Here is a 23,181-nt window from a genome sequence, read left to right as displayed (position 1 = left end):
TGATTGATGTTGTGCCAACTGTTAACTGTAGTATTCTTTTCAAGACGATGTAAACGTACTTCAAATTTGTACATTACACTAATTGGCTTACTGTTTAGAGTGGAATACCTCTGATCCAGGCAATAGAGGCAATCACATTTGGTGATGTGTTAATGAGGACGGTTCAGTCAGAAAGTGGCACTAAGTGAGCTATGACTCTCACAGTTTGATTCAAAGTCTCCCCGCCGAAGAGAAGTTGCTAAAATTGCTTAAGTAAAATCTGAAGTCCCCTAGCAGCTGTTTGGTTTGCATAACCACAGATGTATACACTTTATTGGTAGTAAATGTCATTCTTGCACACAAACCGCATGTCTACAAAACCCACAGGCACATCTTAGTTTGTTACTGCTATCACAGAGGATCACATTTCCCGACGAGATGTGAAAACTGAAATAGAAAACGTCAACAAACTCTGGCTGCAGTGAGACGGAGGCATGCCCGCTGACAAGCGTGCCACAATGACAGAAATTTACTTTGAGGTCTAATTAGTGGCACTGTCATTTTCGGGCGCTCCTGCCAATTAATTAAGTCTGTCAAATAGAAAAACAGCAGCATTCACATGATAATTTATATAGGGAGAGACGAGCACGTCACAGCCACTGCTGCGGCCAACAGAATCCCCCCTTGGAGCATTTAATAAAGAAAGGTCGAAAAAGAAAAAGAAAAAAAAGGGGACCTAAAGAAAATAAAATAAAAGGAAAGTAGAAAGGCAAAGGGGGGAGAAAGAAAGTTAAACTGTCCTTGTTATAATTGTTAACTCTGATCGCTCGAGTAGAAGACGGGCTGATTAAAACTCCAACCGAGCCCCTAGCTCGCTTAAATCTCAGAGTCCGGAATGATAGAATCAGAGGAGTTTATTCATACCATTAAGCCCCAGAGAACTTAATTGAAAGAAGAGCATAGCCCGGACCTTGACAAGCGGGAGGTCACAGTAATTGCTGCCGGACATATTTAACATTAAGATAATCAGGCCATTAATTACCCTTTGGATCATTAAATCAGCCAGTTGCAAAATGAAATTTCTGCCTCTATTACTCACTTGAGAGACCACAGGGGTGGCTTTTAATTTATCAGTGAGCAGGAGATACAAAGGACCAGGCTGGGGGAGGGAGGAAAAAGAGGGGTGGGGGCTGCTTCGGCAGAGGCAGGGATATCAATCCGCCATGCTTGGTGATCGTGGCAAATTAACAAGGTAAGATAACCTCGGCTTCTAAAGGCAGAAGCTGGGGGTATGTAAATAGATGAGGGCAGACAGGGAGATCAGAGCCTGCACACCACTTAGCAGGATAATAAAGGAAATCATCCTTGATTATCAGTGCTAATTTGGACACTGCCGGTAGCTTGTTATGCGTGTTCTGAGTAGCATTTAATTAATTCAATTGCTTGTTAATGAGGGAAGTGACATGTGGGGAGCAGATGCCACCCAACTGCAGATGGGCTCTGGCCAGCCCATCACAGCAAAGCCTTTTTTTTTTTTTAAAAAAAAGAAAAAACCCACCAATACTTCCCCCTGCAACACACACTCAAAAAAAAAATATAAAAAAGAAAAGGTGTCAAGCTTGGAAGAATATTCAAAAGGGACAAAACACTGACCTCACCAGGCCAAGAACTGGTACGAAATAATAAGACCGGACAATTCTGTGGCTTTAGAATTGCCAATGTTCCCTGAGGTCACGTTTGTCACAGTGCATCCTTATGCCAGAAATTTGAGACTAAGATTACTATACCATCATTTTATGATCAAACTGAACAAGACAAAGAAATGTTGAAGTGACACTGCTTTTAATATTTCAGAGTAAACTGTAGGGATCCAATTATTTCCAGTTTTGATACATTTCCCCTTTATCAATATCTCCATGTGCATAAATAAGATGAAAGTAGTGTTCAGAAATCAAAAGAGACTGAACTAACATCATTGGAACAAACCTATTTCATCTGGGAGTCAGCTGACGGCTTTCCCCACACAGATTCTTGGTACCAGGGGACCAAATCATCCTATCTGGAGCGACACATTCTTTACAGGTTACAGGGAAGTAGGGAGTTTAGACAGTAGGGGGAATGTAACATTATAAAAAGGGAGATAATGCTAAAAATGGAAAAGAAGTCTATTACCTGTACTGAGCCACATAGTGTTTTCCTGAAATTGGCAAACTCAGATCACTCAGGAGATAAAAGGGGCTGCCAATCACCTTCAAAGCCTCCTGAGAGGATCCTTGGACAAAATTTCAAAATTTCAAGTACAGTACAATCCTTGCCTGCCACGTTTTCCTTGATTTCTTCTTCGAACCTATTCAGACCACCTGGACTGAAATGCAGGTTGGAACAATGGCCCCGGGCCATGTAACCAAAACATTCCTTTGGATTTGGATTCAGGGCGGTAGCGTAGAGAACAACGTAGAGAAGTGTGTGTCTAGTCCAAAATGAAAAAAAAAACACCTTTATAACTAGAATAGAAGCATCCTCCTGTTCTTATGTTGAGAAACCTTTTACATATGAGCGAAGTTAAAAAAACCCCCAAAATCTGCCAAATATTTGGCAGCAACAGCCATTACACCAACTCCGACCACCTGGCTGTTAGCGTGACCTCCATTGCAACAATCAAAGCTAGCATTTGTCACTAGGGGGCGATGCAGAAAATATGCATAGTGTTGGCAGAAAGAGAAATTGGACATTGCAGGAATTTACTGAATTACTTCAAACCAGCTGTGGAAAATCCCAAACCATGACCAACATTTTTCACAAAGGCACTAAACATAAAAACCAGTTTACTCGTGTAACTTTCCCAGCATCTCTGATTCCCAAACTGGTAAACTGCCTTCCAAAGCACTTAAGTTCTAGACCTCAGTAATTCACTTTATTCTCCCCCTGGTACTATCTGAAACCCACTTCAGTATTACCATTTAAAATCAATATTTTAAGTGTGTGCTTAAATGGTATCAATAGCAATTAGAGAGGAAAATTCTGATTTCGCCCCAGATGCAGTTAATTGTTGTAACATTGATCTACTCTAATTTGACTTCTCACTCCAAATTAAACCTACATTACTGAGGGAAGGAGGCAAAGTATACCCCTCCAACAATAAATTTAATATTGAATACCTTGAAAAAAATGGCAATTGCTGCAGGATCCATACTAAAAGATTTTTTTCTTTTTTTTTCTTCCTGAGAGTAATTAAAAGATGCTTTTCTTGACTAATGATTCTCCAGTTTAGAAATGGAAAGTCAATACTCCTTCAGCAGCAGTCAGCTTCAATTTGTCACAATACTCTAGAAATTTGAACGGCAGTTTTCAGGGCTGTTGGTAATTGCTGGAACCAATTAGAAGTCTCTAAAGCTGACCACAAGCCAGCTGGTCAGAATTTTCAATTTTTCTGATTCTTTCAACTTTCTGTTGGGGTTAAACTGACTGGTGTTTATCTGACAAGACTGTTTCTTGTTTCTCTCTCTGGAAGAGAGAAGCTTTTCCCCTCCATATTTTCCTGTGGATCCCAAATCCCTTCTGGAGTGCTAGTCCTGTTTTGGAGATCATTGCTTTAGTCTCTTTCTCTATTTGGAATGCTTTTTGGAGGCAATGCATTGTTTCTTAACTTTTCAGAATACAAAATGCCTCGGGCTTCCCATGTCAGGGAGTAAAAGACAAAGCAGAAAGATTGAGATATTTTAGGCTTCACTTCATTTAGACTGTAAGATCACCGTGTTGGTATTTAATAATGTTGGTATTTGTTAAGCGCTTACTATGTGCCGAGCACTGTTCTAAGCGCTGGGGTAGACACAGGGGAATCTGGTTGTCCCACGTGGGGCTCACAGTCTTAATCCCCATTTTACAGATGAGGGAACTGAGGCACCGAGAAGTGAAGTGACTTGCCCAAAGTCACACAGCTGACAAGCGGCCGAGCTGGGATTTGAACCCGTGACCTCTGACTCCAAAGCCCGTGCTCTTTCCACTGAGCCACACTGCTTCGCAGGGAATGTGTCTACCAACTCTGTTACACTGTTATACTGTACTCTCCCAAGCTCTTAGTATAGTGCTCTATATACAGTAAGCACTCAATACAATTTGACTGAAGAGCAATTTCATCCATCAACAATGTGCTATTCGGGCAAGGTCAAGAAAGTTCTTTAAATGTTCCCCCTTGATTGCTTTAGAGCTTTTATTATCTAGACTCACATCCCTACATGGGGAGCTATCAAAACCTAAACAAAGCTCTCATCAAATTATTCTAAAATTATAGCCAGGACTTTCTGATATATTTTTGCTTGAGGCCACTGAGGTCAACCAGGCTAGAGCATGGGCCTGGAAATAAGAAGGACCTGGGTTCTAATCCCAACTCTACCACATGTCTGCCGTGTAAACTTAACTTCTCAGAGTGTCATTTACTCCACCTGTAAAATGGGGATTAAGATTGTGAGGCCTATGTGGGACAGGGACTGTTCAAACTGATTAGTTTGTATCTACCTCACAGTTTTGTACAATGCTTGGAAAATAGTAATTACTTAACGATTACCATTAAAAATGTTATAATGGCATTTATTCATTCAATTGTATTTATTGAATGCTTACTGTGTGCAGTGCACTGTACTAAGCGCTTGGGAAAGTACAGAACAACAATAAACAGTGACATTTCCTGCCCAGATCAAGCTCACAGTCTAGATTCCTGAGTTCTGTGTGCAGAAAAGTATAAACAGCTTTTGGGAGACTGCAATAAAGTTTAACAGAAACAATCCCCAACCTCAAAAAGCTTGCAATCTGGTAGATGAAACATACTACAATAAATTACAGGTAAGGGGAAGCAAAAGAGTTAAAGATATGTACTTAAGTGCTTTCAGTGGAAGGGAAAAGGGTGAGTACCTAATTACTTACGGGGTGAGAATTGAGGGAGCTCATTAGCACATTATTATTCTAAATGACTCCTTAAAATAATGAAAATGATAATAATAATAATAATTGTGATATTTGTTACTATGTGCATAGCAGTGTACTAGGCACTGAGGTAGATACAAGATCATCAGGTCCCACATGGGGCTCCCAGTCTAAGAAGGAAGGAACACGGATATTGAATCCCTATTTGCAAATGAGGGAAACTGCGGCACAGAGGTCACACAGCAGAGAAGTGGCTGAACCAGGATTAGAACCCAGCTCCTTCGGACTCCCAGGGCCATTTTCTATCCATTAGGCTGCATTGCTTTCCTAAAGTTTACTAAATGCAACTACAATAAAACATTAAGGAAATTAATTTAAAAACACAAATGTTCCTATATTAGCACAAAAGCACAATGAAACTATAAATACCAAATATACAGTGGAACCTAATCTGTGATCACATCAGCACCTTTGAAGAGAAATAAAATAATATTTGGAGTTTATATATTTAAATGTTTTCACATAACTATACACAAGGGAAGTATTTCTATAGTCACATCTGAGGAAGGATCAGGATAGTATAGACGATGGTGTAATCACACACACAGAGTAAAATTTATATAACAAATAGAATATGAGTGAGGAGGATACATTTGAAAATAAATCACAGTTGGTATATTAATATCCCATCTATAGGATATGAATTTAAATAGTCCATGACTTAATTAGAACCGAGTAATTTTTATTTTCTAATAAGCATCGAAAGCCTAATTGTGCAAAATAAGTCAATTAAAAAAGTTTTACCTTCATGAGTTACATTTGCTAGTAAAATAATTTGTTTCCCATTTAGAACCTATATACATATATATCTGTATGTTTAAACACACACACAAACACATATGTGTATATATATATATGAAATCCCTATACTGTACAGTATTCCTTATGAAATTAAAATCAGTGTTAAAATATGAAATGATGTCTTAAAATCAGAAAGTTGGTTTCTCTTCTTTACCCAGGACACTACATTTATATATGTATACCTATAATATAAAAGTGAGTGTATGGAAATGACATTTAAAGAAAAATCAAATTTTGCTTTATGGACAATCACCATTTCTCTTGCTCTCCCCCTTTTTTCTCCCTCATCAATTCCCCTCTCTTGGCCCCCTCTGCTATTCCCCCTTTCCCCTCTCTCTTTCCTCCTCTTTCTCCTCTCTCCCTTTGCTTTCCTTCCCTCCTTTTCCTCGCCCTCCAGGGCCAGATTCACCCTAGTGAAATGAAGGAACTGCTTCGCCAGCCCATTTATCCAGGGGCCCACCCTTGGCCAGTTGGTTCATTTTCCTGGGTTGGGTTGGGCTCACAAGTTCTTTTGCTTCCACCCTGAGGCCGTTCTCCTACTTTGTTCCCCGTTCATGCTGTGTTCCAATGCTCTGAATGTTCCGGAGTGCAGCTTTGCCTCAAAGCCTGGTAGGAGAACTGTGGTATGGTGGAAGCATAGGAACCATAGCTCTTCAGATATATCCTTTTCACCTCCTTTCCTTCCCTAGTGCTCTATTATGGCCTTAATCTGGCTTTGCCCTATTTGCTTTGACACATACTCATTGCAAAAGGTATAATTTATACATAACTTCACTCTTTATATTGAACAGTAGGTGCCACCACAAATTGATCTTTGTGGTAAAGAAACAAAGGGAACAAATCGCATTGCACTATTCCATTTGACAATAGAAACGTAATGTTTCCTTTTCATAAGGTCCTGACACTAACTTCTGCTCCTACATATCGTATCAGGAAATCCGATCCTCACATCTTGAGCCTATAGTTAATTAGAATATTCTATTCCGAAGTTTAGTGACTGGCCAATTCATCAAAAGAAAAACAATGAAAAAAGGTAAAAACCCAAGGAGGCTTGAATCAGAGCATAAACAGAGAGAGGTTTGAATTCTCAGTTTTTTGGATAGAAAACAGGGACCCAAATCTACCTACTGCAGTATTTAAACCAAGCATTCTATGTTGGCAAAACAAATCAGAGCTATAAAGCATTCTAAAATGATCTACCTTGTGGAGTCCAATGAAGGTTTCATTCGTCCCTGGATGCTCTCTTCCCAGATGCTGTTTGCTAACTCATTTCCAATGGACGACATCACCTTGATGAGCTCAATGGGCCAGTCATCTAGGTCAAGCGACCGGACACGAGAAAGGTGGGTGCCGAGGTTCCGGTGTATCCCTGAGCATTCAATACACATAAGGGCTCCCAGGTTCAAACTTGCCCAGTTGGGGTCTGAGAAAGAAAAAACATAGAAATAAAACTGTTGAACTGACATGTGGCTAGTGTTATGTGGTTTTCTTCCCTAGAAATAAACACTACAAAATAAATTCAAAACGCAATGAGATTTATCTTTCAGTATCTACTGCCTACTAAACAGGCTGGAAATATTCTAGCATTATTTAATTAAAAAGAGAACTAGGTTTAGTTATAATGTAACGGAATTTTGTTCCTTCCATGACAGCATGCTGTGAGGCACCACATGAGTTTCCTTGAATTTTAAGCACGCTTGTTTGAATAATAAATTTTCCTTTATTTCTCTCCTTCCATTTAAGATTCAACAAATAATGGAGGTTGTTTGAAAGTAACTGTACATGCCAATTCTTCCCCTCACAGTGAAATGATTTAATAAGAATTTCTTGAGTAACTCCCAAGGACTGTTCATTTTGATTTATGTACATATCAGTAAATTAGTTATTTATATTAATGTCTGTCTCTCTCTCTCTAGACTGTAAGCTCATTGTGGGCAGGGAACATATCTAATGAATCTGTTGTACTTTACTCTCCCAAGCTCTTAGTATAGTGCTTTGCACACAGTAAGTGTTCAATAAATACTATTTATTGACTGATCTGGGCGAATATATTCCTTAAACATTTATTAGAGAAAGCATGCAAGCTCATTATGAGCAGGGAGTATGCCTGCTAATTATGTTGCATTGTACTCTCCTAAGCAATTAGTACAGTGCTTTGCACATAGTAAGTGCTCAATGATTACGATCAATTGATTAGCTATAAAGCATTTCTGTGATAAAAATCATGAATGAAAGCCAACTACGTATCTCCTACACATCAAAATCAGCACCGGCAAAACTCTTGTGCTTCCACTTTCTGTTAAGATCAACTAGCAACAATGAACATATTTTTTCTTTATTTTTTTTTGGATTTAGCAGTCAAAGCAATGAAGATATGAGGAGTTAGCTCTGGAAAGACCAGTCAACCAAGAAGCTTTGGGTATGAGTAAATGCTTCAGTGCTGCTGGGAATGCAGGTAATTTGGGTGTCTGAGATTACACTTCCTAATTCCTGAGTAGCCAAAAGGCCATGGAAATGTCACCCAATTCCTTCTGTTGTTAAAGTATTACAAATGGCTCATTTGAGTCTCAGAGTCCAGTCTCTGAACAGGATATATCCTCTGACAATCTCTGTTCAACTGGCCAGAGCAGATGCCACCTCTCTGGCTTAAACTGCTAAGAAATAGAGAAAAAACATCTTTAGTGAAGAGTTCAAGATGTCAAACTGTGACTACCTACACAAAAAAATTTAGGCTTAATAATTGGGAGAATATTCAGAAGAAAATGTCCAAACAAATCTTTGTCCATTCTTCTACCTATATCAGGGTAAAAAAGCCTGAAGTTGGACACAATTCATGCACTCACTGATAAAAAAAAATGTAAGGTCCTTTTGATTTTTAGGCTAACATCTGTTTTATAGGGGGAAAAAATCTCTCTTGATGTCTTCCACAGCAGCAGATAGCTTCTGAAGCTCAACTCATTTTACAGACCGTTTTGACATTGACACATGTTCACCATTTAAATCGCTGAGATCTTCAACACTGGCCCTCATTTCCTCTTCTCCCACTACCCTCTGCATCACTCTCGCACTTGGATCTGCAACCTTTATTTACCTCTCCTTCAGCCCCACAGCACTTATGCACATTTCCCTAATTGATTTTATATTAATGTCTATATCCTCCTCTAGGCTTTAAATTCATTGGAGGCAAGGAACGTGTTTACCAACTGTTAGCCTGTACTCTTCCAAGAGCTTAGTACAGTGCTCTGCACATAGTAAGGGCTCAATAAATATGATTGAATGTATATACAAAGTCGTTTGAACAATGTAATGATGATGAACTACTGGCAGGAACAGAGCAGTGCTGCCCAATTAAAATAAATCTACAGAAGATACAGCTATTAATTACTTGGAATTGGAGAAAGATTACATATAACCAATGATTTTCTTTGGCAATGCAGATATCAAGGATGTCATTCAATCCTCCTAGGGAGAAGTATTTGACAATGATGCCCTGATGGCGAAAAGTTAAAAAAAAATTAGGGACTTAATAGTCAGAATGCATTGGCAAAGAGACATCAAATTATGGCCCAAATTAGAGTTCGATAGAATTGAAGAAGTGTCCAGTTGTCTATAGAGCTACATGACAGTAGCTCCTTACACAGTCATGCTTAAAATTAAGTTCTAAGACAGGACTGAAAAAAACTTTTACTTCTGAGCAAAGAAAGCTTGGTGTTCCACGCTGAAGTCAACATCCTCACTACACCTTTCTTCCCCTCTCCCCCATTTCTGCTGGTTTTAGGACCTTCCTACCTCTCAATTCCCTCTGCTGCTTTCAAGCTTTTTTTCCCCATTTTCCTGTAGCTCCCATGTATATCCCCGTGTGCTCCCTGCTCCACTTTCCTCCTTCTCCTCCTCCTCCTCCTCATCAATGGTATTTATTGAGTGCTTACAATGTGCAGAGCACTCTACTAAGCACTTGGGAGAGTACAATACAACGAGTTGGCAGACACATTCTCTTCCCAGAACAAATTTACAATCTAGAGGAAGCTCAAGGTCCCTCCCTGCCAGACATTTTTTAAACCATGTTTTGTTGTTGCCAGCTGTTGCCTTGTCTTGCAGTTCCTATTTCAGAGACCCTCACAGCCACAGGAATGGGGACAGCCGGGGCCCGGAGGAAAGCCTGAGGGGGAACTGCTGCTGCTCTTTCCTTTCTTTACCTTGACCAGCCCTTGTCTCCTTGGCTTTGGGGATCCCAGAAAAAGAAGCTGAAAATTAGGGAGTGGGTGGCATGACATAAAGTTTTTTAAAAAAAGGTAAAAAGCTATGCCAGATGAGTCTAGCCTGGTACGAGAAGTGGTAGGGAAACTGAGACTGGGAGCCTCACGTGGGACAGGGACTGTGTCCAATCCTATTTGCTTGTATCCACCCCAGTGCTTAGTACAGTGCCTGGCACATAGTAAGTGCTTAACAAATACCACAATTATTATTATTGTTAGTGGAAATGCATCAGTGTCAAGGGGGAACGTGAATGGGACCTGTACGGTAATAAGGAAAGAAGTGACAGAGAGTTTGTAATTATATGGTTGTCACCTGGGGATAACTGCATGGGATGACAGGACAAATTTACTTTATCTAGAAGTATAAGTTGCTATGCTTTTTTGGAACCTGCAAACAATGATGTCTTAGGAGGCAGTAAGCCATCCAGCTTCAAAATGATGGTAATGTGATACAACTTTGCTAAGGAGTTCAAATGAGACTCATGCTGTAGAAAAGGAACTGAAGGTGGGGCAATCACAGCCTGCAGGGTAGATAAAAAATATTTTGAAGATATACATTTAGTAGAAACTCAAATAGTGCAACAGAACATTGATTCCTAGGCTGACAGACCTGCATGGATGAAATAAGCAGAAATGGGCTTATGTTTTAGGAAGTCAATGGGGGTACTGAATTTTCATTTTTAGTATGGGATCACACTTGGGAGGAACTCCCAGGGGACAGGGGTTCTGGTGGATTGGAAATGGGGAAAACTGAGAGACACACAGAGCTGGAGAGGAAGTCATGCAGACAGACACAAAATCCAGGGCCTAGGAGGAGGGCATGTGTTGAATCATACACCTACACACATGGTTCAGATTGCCCATTCCCCACTGAGGCTGGGGGAAGGGGATTATACCCATTTCCTGAAAAGGCTGGGGCCAGCATGTCCCAGAGTTCCAGCTCCCATTTCTGGCCCTCGACAGGAGAGAACCAAGGCCCACATAGTTCTGTCATGGTTCCAGCTTTTGGTTGGTCCTTCCAATTCAGCTCAGTGAGAGTATTGGCTTCCACTACCTTCTGACCTCAGAATCCCTGAGATCATGATACTCAGCGACACCAGCTGGTGTAAAATACCTAAGAGATTTATTTGTGCACATTTTGAAATGTGCTGGTTGTTACACTATCATCTTTGAAGTCTCACCTTCACCCCTCGGTCTTGCCTATCCCGCCGTCGACCCCTGGGTCACGTCCCCCCGCGGTCCTGGAACGCCCTCCCTCCTCACCTCCGCCAAACTGATTCTCTTTCCCTCTTCAAAACCTTACTTAAAAATCACCTCCTCCAAGAGGCGTTCCCAGACTGAGCTCCTCTTCCCCCTCTACTCCCTCTGTCATCCCCCCTTTACCTCTCCGCAGCTAAAGCCTCATTTTCCCCTTTTCTCTCTGCTCCTCCACCTCTCCCTTCCCATCCCCACAGCACTGTACTCGTCCGCTCAACTGTATATATTTTCGTTACCCTATTTATTTTGTTAATGAATTGTACATCGCCTTGATTCTATTTAGTTGCCATTGTTTTTACGAGATGTTCTTCCCCTTGACGCTGTTTAGTGCCATTGTTCTTGTCTGTCCGTCTCCCCCGATTAGACTGTAAGCCCGTCAAACGGCAGGGACTGTTTCTATCTGTTGCCGACTTGTTCATCCCAAGCGCTTAGTACAGTGCTCTGCACATAGTAAGCGCTCAATAAATACTATTGAATGAATGAATGAATGAATAGATTAAGTATCACAATCAACAGGGCTATATTTGACCACAGAGGAGAACTATTTATATTTTTTGTGGTGACTGGCAACTCAAGAAAATATGAGATGATTAATGATTTCCAGTTTTAGAAGGGACCCTCCTTGAAAAAGAAAGAACAAAATGACTGTGTGCCAAGAAAAAGGTGTTTTTTTTCCCCAGTGGCAGTGGAGAAACAATTATGGATGTTCCCCCCAGGGCATGTACCTGCTTTAGATTTTATGGGTCTAAAAATGCGTGCTCTCTAAAAAGACTATTTGCTCTTTTAGAAAAATATCTGAACCATGTTCATTCTTTTTTATATTCTTTCATTACCCTAAGATTTTTAACTTTAAAAAAAATTTAAATTAAAAAAATCACCAAAAAAACTTAAGGAAAAACTTGAAATGTTCAACTTCTGAATTTTTGTACTTTGCTCTCAAATGATTAGAGATGAAATAAGTGGTAAAGCCTAAAATTGACAGGCTCCTGTATTCATTCATTCATTCATTCATTCATTCATTCATTCAATAGTATTTATTGAGCGCTTACTATGTGCAGAGCACCGTACTAGGCTCTTGGAATGTACAATTCGGCAACAGACAGAGACAATCCCTGCCCAGTGACGGGCTTACGGTGTAATCGGGGGAGACAGGCAGACAAAAACAATATCAATACATAGAAACAAGGGGATGTACACCTCATTAACAAAATAAATAGGGGAGGGGAGGGAGGGGAAGGGAGAGGGGGAGGAGCAGAGGGAAAGGGGGGAAAGGGGGCTTAGCTGAGGGGAGGTGAAGGGGGGCAGAGAGGCAGCAGAGGGAGCAGAGGGAAAAGGGGAAGCTCAGTGTGGGAAGGCCTCTTGGAGAAGGTGAGCTCTCAGTAGGGCTTTGAAGAGGGGAAGAGAGTTAGTTTGGTGGAGGTGAGGAGGGAGGGCGTTCCAGGGCAGTGGGAGGACGTGGGCCAGAGGTCAATGGTGGGATAGGCATGAACGGGGGACGGTGAGGAGGTGAGCGGCAGAGGAGCGGAGCATGTGGGGTGGTCAGTAGAAAGAGACAAGGGAGGAGAGGTAGGATGGGGCAAGGTGATGGAGAGCCTTGAAGCCCAGAGTGAGAAGTTTTTGTTTCGTGCGTAGGTTGATAGGCAGCCACTGGAGGTTTTTAAGGAGGGGAGTAACATGCCCAGAGCGTTTCTGCAGGAAGATGATCCGGGCAGCGGAATGAAGAATAGACTGGGGCGGGGAGAGACAGGAGCAAGGGAGATTAGAGAGAAGGCTGACACAATAATCCAGCCAGGATATTATGAGAGCCTGTACCAGTAAGATAGCTGTTTGGATGGAGAGGAAAGGGCAGACCTTGGCAATATTATAAAGGTGAGACTGGCTGGCCTTGGTGACGGATTGGATGTGAGGGGTGAATGAGAGAGCTGAATAAAGGATGACACCAAGGTTGCGGGCTTGAGACATGGGAAGGATGGCCGAACCATCCACAGTGATAGGGAAGTCAGGAAGAGGACAGGGCTTGGGGGGGAAAATAAGGAGCTCAATTTTGTTGAGCTTTAGGTGGCGGGCAGACATCCAGATGGAGACGTCCTGGAGGCAGGAGGAGATATGAGCCTGAAGGGAGGGGGAGAGGACAGGGGCAGAGATGTAGATTTGTGTGTCATCTGCATAGAGATGATAGTTGAAGCTGTGGGAGTGAATGAGTTCACCAAGGGAGTTAGTGTAAATGAGATCAGAAGAGGGCCAAGAACTGACCCTTGAGGAACCCCTACAGTTAGAGGATGGGAGGGGGAGGAGGAGCCCGTGAAGGAAACCGTGAATGAATGTCAGAAAGATTAGAGGAGAACCAGGAAAGGATGGAGTCCATGAAGCCAAGGTGAGATGAGGTGTGGAGGAGAACGGGATGGTCTACAGAGTCAAAGGCAGCTGAGAGGTCGAGAAGGATTAGGAGCCATTGGATTTGGCAAGAAGGAGGTCATGGGTGACCTCTGAGAGAGCAGTCTCGGTAGAGTGGAGGGGACAGAAGCCAGATTGGAGGGGGTCCAGGAGAGAATTGGAGTTAAGGAATTCTAGGCAGCGAGTGTAGATGACTCGTTTTAGGAGCTTAGAAAGGAGGGGTAAAAGGGAGATAGGGCGATAACTGGAAGGGGAAGTGGGGTTGAGAAAGGGCTTTTTTTAGGATGGGGGAGACATGGGCATGTTTGAAGGCAGAGGGGAAGAAGCCATTGGAGAGTGAGCGGTTAAAGATAGAAGTTGAGGGGAGGAAGGAAGGGGCGATGGTTTTTATAAGGTGAGCGGAAATGGGGTCCAAAGGACAGGTGGAGGGGGTGGCACTTGTGAGGAGGGAGGAGATGTCCTCTGAGGATACTGCAGGGAAGGATGGGAAAGCATGGGAGAGGGTTGGGGGGCGGGGGCAGGCAGAAGAGGGAGGAGTGACTTTGGGGAGCTCAGACCTGATTGTGCTAATTTTCGTGATGAAGTAGGTGGCCAGATTGTTGGGGATGAGGAATGGGGGAGGGGGAGGAACAGGGGCCTAAGGAGAGAATTAAAGGTCCGAAAAAAATTGGCGGGGGTGACGAGCCTGGGCATCAATGAGGGAAGAAAAGTAGTTTTGCCTGGCGGAGGAGAGGGCAGAGTTAAAGCAGGAAAGGATAAATTTGAAATGGATAAGGTTAGCTTGGTGCTTGGACCTTTGCCAGCAGCGCTCATGTATTGTAATGATAATTTACTAAGTTAGATAGCTAGCTCTCTGATAATGATAAGAATAAATATAAATATTATTATTATTATTAATAATAATGATAGTTGTGGTATTTGTTAAGCACTTATTATATGTTAGGTATTGTACCAAGCACTGGGGTAGTTACAAGGTAATCAGGTTCCTGTCCAAAAAAGGGCGTATGGTTTTAATCAATCCCCATTTTACAGGTAAGGTACCTGAGGCATAGGAAAGTTAGGTGACTTCCCCAAGAACACACAAGGGACAAGTGGCAGAGCCAGCACTATAACCCAGGTCCTGTGACTCCTGGGCCCACACTCTATCCCACTAATCAATGAAAGTGACCCTTAAATTTATTTTGTGCACTTCCAACAACATTAGATATTTTATTTTTTCATTAATTAGAAAGCTTTACTTGTCTGACAACATTGGGAACCTATTTTTAGGATGACAACTCTATGTTTTGAATGGAAGACATGAACCACAAAACAATCTTTTTAAGTTTTTATCAAAAGGAAAAAAAATGTGATTTTTCATTCCTCAAGAGTAGTGGAAGATAAAAAATCACAGGATTAATGCCACCTAATATACAGTACCACTGAATTGCAAAAAATCTATCCAAATTCCTTCAAGAAGAATGAACTTGAAAAGGGTTGGAATAATAATAATAATAATAATGATGACATTTATTAAGCGCTTACTTTGTGCAAAGCACTGTTCTATGCCCTGGGGAGTATACAAGGTGATTAGGTTGTCCCACGTGGGGCTCACAGTCTTAATGTCCATTTTACAGATGAGGGAACTGAGGCACAGCGAACTTAAGTGACTTGCCCAAAGTCACACAGCTGACAAGCGGCAGAGCCAGGATTTGAACCCATGATCTCTGACTCCCCAGACTGTGCTCTTTATAGCAGCAAGGTGAGAAAGAATTATTACAGGTGATCACATACTCTTGAACCAAAAAACACATGGGACATTCTACAAACCCAAGTAGAACATGCCTCCTGGAGAAATGTCTGAACTTACTTTGTGTCTCACAATCCACACAGTGAGAATTTCCTCTGATGTTTCTTATTGACTGTAGGGCCACGGCTTCATTCTGGCTTGTCATTCGGGACTGTATATTACAGATGAACACATACACATAAAAACAAAAAACAGAAAACAATTGATAAGATTTAAGAGCCCAAAGTAAAGTCTTATAACACAACAAATAACACAACTGTCAACTATTTGAGTGAGAAGTCAAACTAGGGAACTGAACACAAACAAGGAATTTGATGCGGTTGTTGTATCTTAGATAAACAATCCTTGGTATCTTAAAGACTATTCACAGCGCACTTGACAACACTCCACCCTATCCTACCTACATTGTTGACTGTTCTTTTCTAAAGCTTCTAGCATAAAATACAGACAAATTGCACACTGAAAAATGCTGATCTTCACTGTGAATTGTACCCAGGTTTTGCTCTGATGATGTCACTACCTACCCAGAAGTACTCAGTGACTCCTAATTGATATTCATATCAAATTAAAACTTCTAGCTTTGGGCCTTCAACCAGTTGGCTTCTCCCTGCTTTCAGCTCCTATTAATTACATTCCTTCCGGTGATTGTGAATATTGCTTTCTTAAAATCTCTGCTAAAGATCAATTCCTCCAGGAAGACTTTTTAGACTAAACCCATTATTTTGGTAATAATTTTGCAATTGGGAGGTACTCTCTAAAATATGTTTGTAAATTCTGTCATTTGTGTTCTCATGGTAATTCTCTGAATAGTATATTTCCAATTGTATATGCTAATCTACTTATGTTCAGTCGGCTTCCATTAATAGGTTGTAAACTCTCCAAGATCAAGACTGTGCCTTTTACTTCCTTTAAATTGCCTTCAGTTCTTACACAGCACTAAGCACATCATGAACACTCAACTGATATTGTAGATGGGGTGACTTGGTAATTTTCCAAAATAATAGAATTTTCTGTATATAGGACTTGTGATCAGGAAGAGGAAGGGTTGCCTAGTGAATAGAGCCTGGGAGTCAGAAGGCCTGGGTTCTAACCCCCACCCTTGATTGTTTGCCCACTGCTTGACCCTGGGCAAAGCATTTAACATCTCTGTGCCTCAGTTACCAAGTCTATAAAATAGGGACAAAATACTTGTTTTCTCTATCTCTTTGACTATGAGCCTCATGTGGAACAGGGCCTTTATCTCATCTGCTTATATTGTATGCACCCCAGTGCTTAGCACAGTATTTTGCACATATTAAGTGCTTAAGTCATTATTATTTAGAATGAGAAGAAAATGAAGTCATTTCTCTTTTAATCCATAGATAAGGGTCAAATCAGGTGGCTACCGTGATAATCCCTTCATCATGCCCTGCCAGTTGATTCCAATTTTCACTCTGAAATCCATCCCTTGGAGACTCCATAATTGATTTTGGGTTTAACTCCTGCAGTCCAGAAGTGTTTCTCAGAAAATACTATAAAATAGTTGGGAATAGATACAAAGATGGTTTGAGTATCTGACTACTAGATCTTTTTGCAGTAATTTGAACACCTTTCAGGAAACCTTATATCCAACTGCAAGAACCCATCACATGAAAGTAGTCATCTGATACATACTCCTAAGAAATCTGAATTCTTACACGAGTCTTTTCAACATTAATTCCTGTTCTACCAATGCAGTATTTTTCCCCCTTTGTTAAAAATGGAAAGTCCTAAAGTCAACCTTATTTATCCTTGTGCTTTAAATTTCTACCCTAGTGGCTGATGTATCTGGGTGTTTGGTTTTTTTCCCCTTTTGGTATGAGTGCACTGAAGTGTGTTCTTTACTTAAGTCAAATTCCATAGAAATAGGGGGTAGTGATTTTTTCCACCTTGGGTATGAAATGTCTTTAAAAAAGAGAAGCAAATTATATTATGATAATAATTACTGTAGTCTGGTTTACCCAGGATAAAGAGGTAATAAAATAAGACACTCTATCTTTCTGAAAGATAGGTTCCCTTCTTAATGACAAAGCAGAACATAAATCATACATGCTTCCTTAAATAGGTGCAAAATGAATCTACAGGTCTGTGGGCAATATCTTTCCTCTTAGTTTCAAATTAATATCTGTTTGGAAATCCAAGAGTTCACTGAAGTGATAGGACAGACTTTAAAAGGCAAATGCTGAGGGTTGAAATAATTGGAGCAATTTGATTTACATGATTTTTTTGTCATTTTGAGGAGCCATTACCTCCAACACCAAATGAGGGAGGATAATCAGTACACAGAATATGTCGTAGAAATATCGTTCAGGGAAATGGGTTAGCTTACACTAGTTGAAAAACTGCAAAATGATTAGATCTAATTGATGGAATACAAACTAACTCAAGCTTCACAAAACACTTTTTTAGAATGAACAATAATTGGTCTTTTAAAAATTAGTTTGTGCCACATGTGTGAACCTGATTTTTTATTATGTAACAGGAATGTTTTAATTAAACACACTACATTATAGAATTTTGAGTATGTTACTACATAACCTGTTAATAGTAAAAGAGAAAACAATTGGGCATTGATTTTCTGTATATCTGAATAGTCTCTTGACTTTTCCCTGACTACATTCTGTCTATAAGAGTGAAATTATTTGCTAAAGAAATATGGGATGGCAGAAGTCACAGTCACAAAGGAACTGGCTCTCCATTCTCAAAGATCAATTTCTTGTGTCCAAAATTCTAAGATTAAAAATGTTCCAAATTGCTAACTTTAACATTACAGAAACCCAAGATGCAGACTAGAATATACACGATCCACAGAAAACTATTGGAGATACAATGTTTTCAAGGCTTTCAATTATTTGGCTGCTTGTCCTGAAAGAATAATTGGACCCAGCCATCAATATGAATTTTTTTTCTGTGCATTACTCTGGATTTTGATTTTGCTTTAATGATCAACAGCCCTTGATTTCCTTTAACCACATGCTGGGGGTCTTACCTTATTCTTGCTGCTCTCACATGACTGTAAACTGGCCAGGATCTGACTTTCTATGGCTTGTACCCATGCATCTCTCTCTTCATATGTGGTAGCTTCAAAGTGCCATGTCTGGCCAGTGAGGGACACAATGATAAACTCAAAGTTTTCTTCTTGTTCTGAAACATAGAGTGGTGGGGATGAAGAGTTTAGCTTTAATGAAACAGCAACCCCCTCTGCCAGTCCTCTAGCATAAAAGTGCCTTTCACTTCAATAGAATCTGCATGGTGCTACAGGCAAACATAAGACTGACAACTGCAGTAGCTGAGATCTAAATCCAAATACCTCCAAATACTCAAGATTTGGTTCCTCAAACCAGCATGTTTTTGCTGTATTTCAGTAAATGCTCAAAAAAAGAAAAAAAAAGAAAAAGAAAAAGAAGAGAATCTTGTGATTTCACTGTATCAAAACCTGCTGACGCACCTAGGAAAATAACTTGTATTGCTTGGTGTCGATTTTTGTGGAAGTAAAATTAAAATTAATGATGCTAAATCTCATGAATAGTTTTAATTATTCTATAAGTACCTATTTCCACACACATAAGCAAATATACACATGTATATGTAGACATACTAGTAAATGTCTACATGAATCATGCTGCTTGATAAAAATATGAAGAATGCTAGTATTTTCACAGATTCTGAATAACATGCTGTATTTAGTATAAGATAATGCATATTTTTTTTTACCAGTGAGTCATTTCTGTGATGGTAAAGCATTGTTTTAGCAGTAATAAGTACTTGGTCACAGTTCACTACTTAGTACTCAACTGAAGCCATTGTATAATCCTATGGTGTAGGAGAGTTTGCAGGCAATCTATTTGTTTGCTTAAGCTAGCAGTTCTCCTCCTTAATATGTATATTATTAAAGTTTCCTTTCTCCAAGTAAGTGTTATCTTATTTCTCCATTCTTAACCTACCATCTGTTCTCCCACTGATTAGCCACTGGCATAGGACATGAGCCAAGAACTCTTTGTATGGTACTCTTTTAAAACAAAGAAACATCGTTGAGTGAAAGAACAGGGTTATATGGAACTAACAGAGAAGAAAATAAGCTTAGATGACAGAGGAAACATGTTCAGGACATCAACCTTAGAGTGTAAAGGGATTTGAAATGAAGGAGTTCCAAATATACATGGTTAAGGCCAAGTGGAAAGTGGGGGGGTCTCATGGAACTATCTCCGGAATTTAGGAAATATCACTTTCAGCTTCTGCATGCAATTTTGAAACATTTTTAAACTCTTTATGGGCAGGGAATGTGTTTGCTAATTCTGGTGTACTGTAGTCTCCCAAGAGCTTAGTACAGTGCTCTGGACATAGTAAATGCTTAAAAGACATCACTGATTGACATTCAAATAACTGATCTTCAGGTACCAGCCCATATTAAAGTAAGAATGATGGTTCCCTTCAATTGTATGTCTCGATAAACTCTACACTGCACTTGGAATGCTTATCCTCTTATGAGAGATCCAAAGACAGAGATTTTCACAGTTAAACCATTTGAATGCAGCCTCTTGGCCTTTTTGGCTAGATTAGTGTGAGGAGAAGGCAGACAATTCTACACCATACCATCCTTTACCAGGAAGGAAAATGCTTTACTGAATGACTCTCTGGGAGATTGGAACATAAAATAACTTCAGTTTACCAATACAGTACCATACCTCAAGCTCTCATCCTTACTTAATAATGATACAACAGTAGAATTTGTAAGTGCTTTCTATGTGACAGAAACTGCACTAAATGCTGGAGCAGATCAGGTCCCACATGGGGCTCACCGTCTAAGTAGGAGGGAGAACAGAGATTGAATCCCCATTTTGCAGATGAGGGAACTGAGGCACAGAGATATTAAGCAACTTGCTGTAGGTCTCAAAGCATGTAAATGCCAGATCTGGAATTGAACCCAGATCCTCTGACATCCAGGACCATGCTCTTTCCACTAGACCACACTGCTTCACAGAGAGTCAATAACAACCCAAATCATAATACAAGTGGATTATTAGGAAAAATAACAATAATAATTGTACTATTTAAGCACTTACTATATGTCAGGCACTGTCCTAAGCACTGGAGTAGATACAAGATAATTAGGTTGGACACAGTCCCTGTCCCACATGGGACTCACAGTCTTTATCAAATCTTGCCCCATGACTTCAGTTAAGCCTTTCAACCAGGATGCAACAGTGGTTTTCTAACTTACTCCAAGAGTTTTTAGGATTTGGGGTTTCACAAACACTCCTGCAGAGCTCATAAAAGAAATCAGGTCTCCAAAATCCAGATATGTTACACAACATAACGTGAAAAGACAAAAAGGTTTATGTAAGGCAATTTGAGTGAGAAGTCATTCATCATAATGGTGAGTATTCAAGTTATAAATGGATATATATATTATATATATATATTATATATATAATCTGCAGGAAGCAGAACACACTAAGCCTTATTTAATGGTATTTGTTAAGCACTTACTATGTGCCATGCACTGTACTGAAAGCTGGGGTAGGTACAAGATAAGCAGGTTGGACAGAGTCCATGTCCTATAAGGGATTCAAAGTCTTCATCCACAGTTTACAGATGAGGCAACTGAGACCCAAAGAGGTTAAGTGACTTGATCAAGGTCACATGGCAGACAAGTGGTGGAGCTGGGATTACAACCCAGAACCTCTGACTCTGAGGACCAGGATCTTTCCACTATGCCATGCTGCTTCTTACAGAGTCTTTCTGTGGAAAAGTGAAAGTGACAATTGAGCTTGGCCTCCCAGTAATTACTTCTTGCATGTAGGATCTGCAGCGTGGCTCAGGGGAAAGAGCACGGGCTTTGGAGTCAGAGGTCATGAGTTCGAATCCGAGCTCTGCCACTTGTCAGCTGTGTGACTGTGGGCAAGTCACTTAACTTCTCTGTGCCTCAGTTACCTCATCTGTAAAATGGGGATTAAGACTGTGAGCCCCACGTGGGACAACCTGATTACCTTGTGTCTACCCCAGCGCTTAGAACAGTGCTCTGCACATAGTAAGCGCTTAACAAATACCAACATTATTATTATTATTATATCAGCAATCAGCTGTGATCTTTAAATGGTTTTTCTGGGGCTGAGCAGTAATCTGTATTTTACATTGCAATTGTTGACTGGGATGTTATAATATGTGCATTTTAAATGGTAGAACTGTGTAATTTATGGCCTGGATGCCCCAATTCTGGGCATTCCAACTTTGAAAAACTCCAGTTCTTGTGAGGTCCTGCTCCTATCCATGTATTTCATGCAAAATTAAATTATCCTAGTTAACTAAAAGGTAAGGCAGGAAAGAACTAGATAATTCATTGTTAAGCCACAAGGACAACTCAATAATTTATGGATAGAACGTCACAACTGTGGAATAAGACTTTTAATGGACACGTTCACAGTGTGTGAAATGTGTGAAATTCAACCAAGCACATAACTTCTCCCTCTGATCAGAATTTATTAAGAATTCTTGTGAAATTTTTGTTACAACCATCAGTCTCTCAGTTAGGTGTCCTCAGAACCTACCTAACCCCACATCTTTTTGAGGATCATTTGAGTCAGAATTCTGCACTGCCCAACAGTCAAGTTAAAACAAAAGAAAGACTGCAATTGCTTCTCAGGCACAAATCACCTAATTTCCACTCCTAAGAACACTGACATTCCTTTTTTCCCCATTTTCTGAAATAGTCTTCACATATTCAGAGCTTCCATTAACTTCCAGCTAAAGACAAAGCCTTTCAAAAGCAAAAGACATTACTTCTCCAACTTTTCTTCTGTAGATTTTATCTATTTTTAGGGAATAAGATAATCATTTCAATGAAGAAAGCATTGATTGCTTCCCTTACCCCCACCCCTGTACCTCAAAAAGCAAAACTCAGTGTTTAAAACTCAAGAAGTAAAGTTTCCAACTTTAAAGAATAATTATTAACTTTATCATGACTGACACATTATTATCATTCTCCTCAAAAGTATCTCAATGAAATGTTTAAGAGGAAATCATCAACTGTTAAAAACATTCAATTACTTTTTCATAAGCTCTCATTTGTTTGTGAAGGAAATGGTCTTCTTTAGTAATATGTGAAGATATGATTTTTGAAGGAAGCAAGCAGCCCACAGAACAATGCAGACTTCATTATATACTTCCACCCACCAGAACCACAGCACGCTGAAGTTGCTACCTGGAGGAAATTTGAACTCTTTGGCGTCACTAGAGTAGTAAGGATTTGTAGCACTGAATTAGAATAGTTCTGAAAAAGGTAAAAACATCAAGGCTAAATTTTTCTTGGGCACTCATTTGTGTAGGTTGTGTTGAGAACCTATACATTATTCTAGACTGGTAGTCTGCCAAAATATAGCCTAAGAATTGGAAACAAAAAGTCTTGAGTAAGTCATTATTAAAGCAGTAAGACAAACATATGGGTAGTAATAGAAGGTTGGTCAGTGATTTCAGAATCATATACTATATTTTGGAGAAATCTCTAAAAATCCAAAGTTTTCAATCAAACAATGATGTTTATTGAGCACCTTCTCTAAGCACTTGGGAGAGTACAATACCATAGAGTAAGAAAATATAATCCCTGCCCTCAAAAGGCTTAAAATCTAATGTTGGGGGTGGAGGGAGGCGATGGGGAGAGGGAGGTGGAGATTAAAATAAATTACAGGTAGGAGAAACAACCAGGTATAA

The 23,181-nt window shown here is 40.2% G+C and overlaps 1 protein-coding gene across 7 annotated transcripts in view; it reads right to left on the bottom strand.

Moving 5' to 3' along the window:
- Positions 1-23,181, bottom strand: part of AGAP1 (ArfGAP with GTPase domain, ankyrin repeat and PH domain 1) — a 757,099-nt gene that overhangs the window by 73,798 nt on the left and 660,120 nt on the right. For all 7 annotated transcript variants that reach the window (XM_029069277.2, XM_029069278.2, XM_029069281.2 and 4 more), the window contains 3 exons: positions 18,464-18,618; positions 15,517-15,607; positions 6,961-7,183 (listed from right to left, as the gene is read on the bottom strand). In XM_029069277.2, the coding sequence (XP_028925110.1) occupies positions 6,961-7,183; positions 15,517-15,607; positions 18,464-18,618 (469 nt within the window). The remainder of the gene's footprint in view (positions 1-6,960; positions 7,184-15,516; positions 15,608-18,463; positions 18,619-23,181) is intronic.

This window comes from Ornithorhynchus anatinus, chromosome 7 (assembly GCF_004115215.2).
Source record: "Ornithorhynchus anatinus isolate Pmale09 chromosome 7, mOrnAna1.pri.v4, whole genome shotgun sequence".
Lineage (NCBI taxonomy): Eukaryota > Metazoa > Chordata > Mammalia > Monotremata > Ornithorhynchidae > Ornithorhynchus > Ornithorhynchus anatinus.
This window is presented reverse-complemented; position numbering and strand designations above follow the sequence as displayed.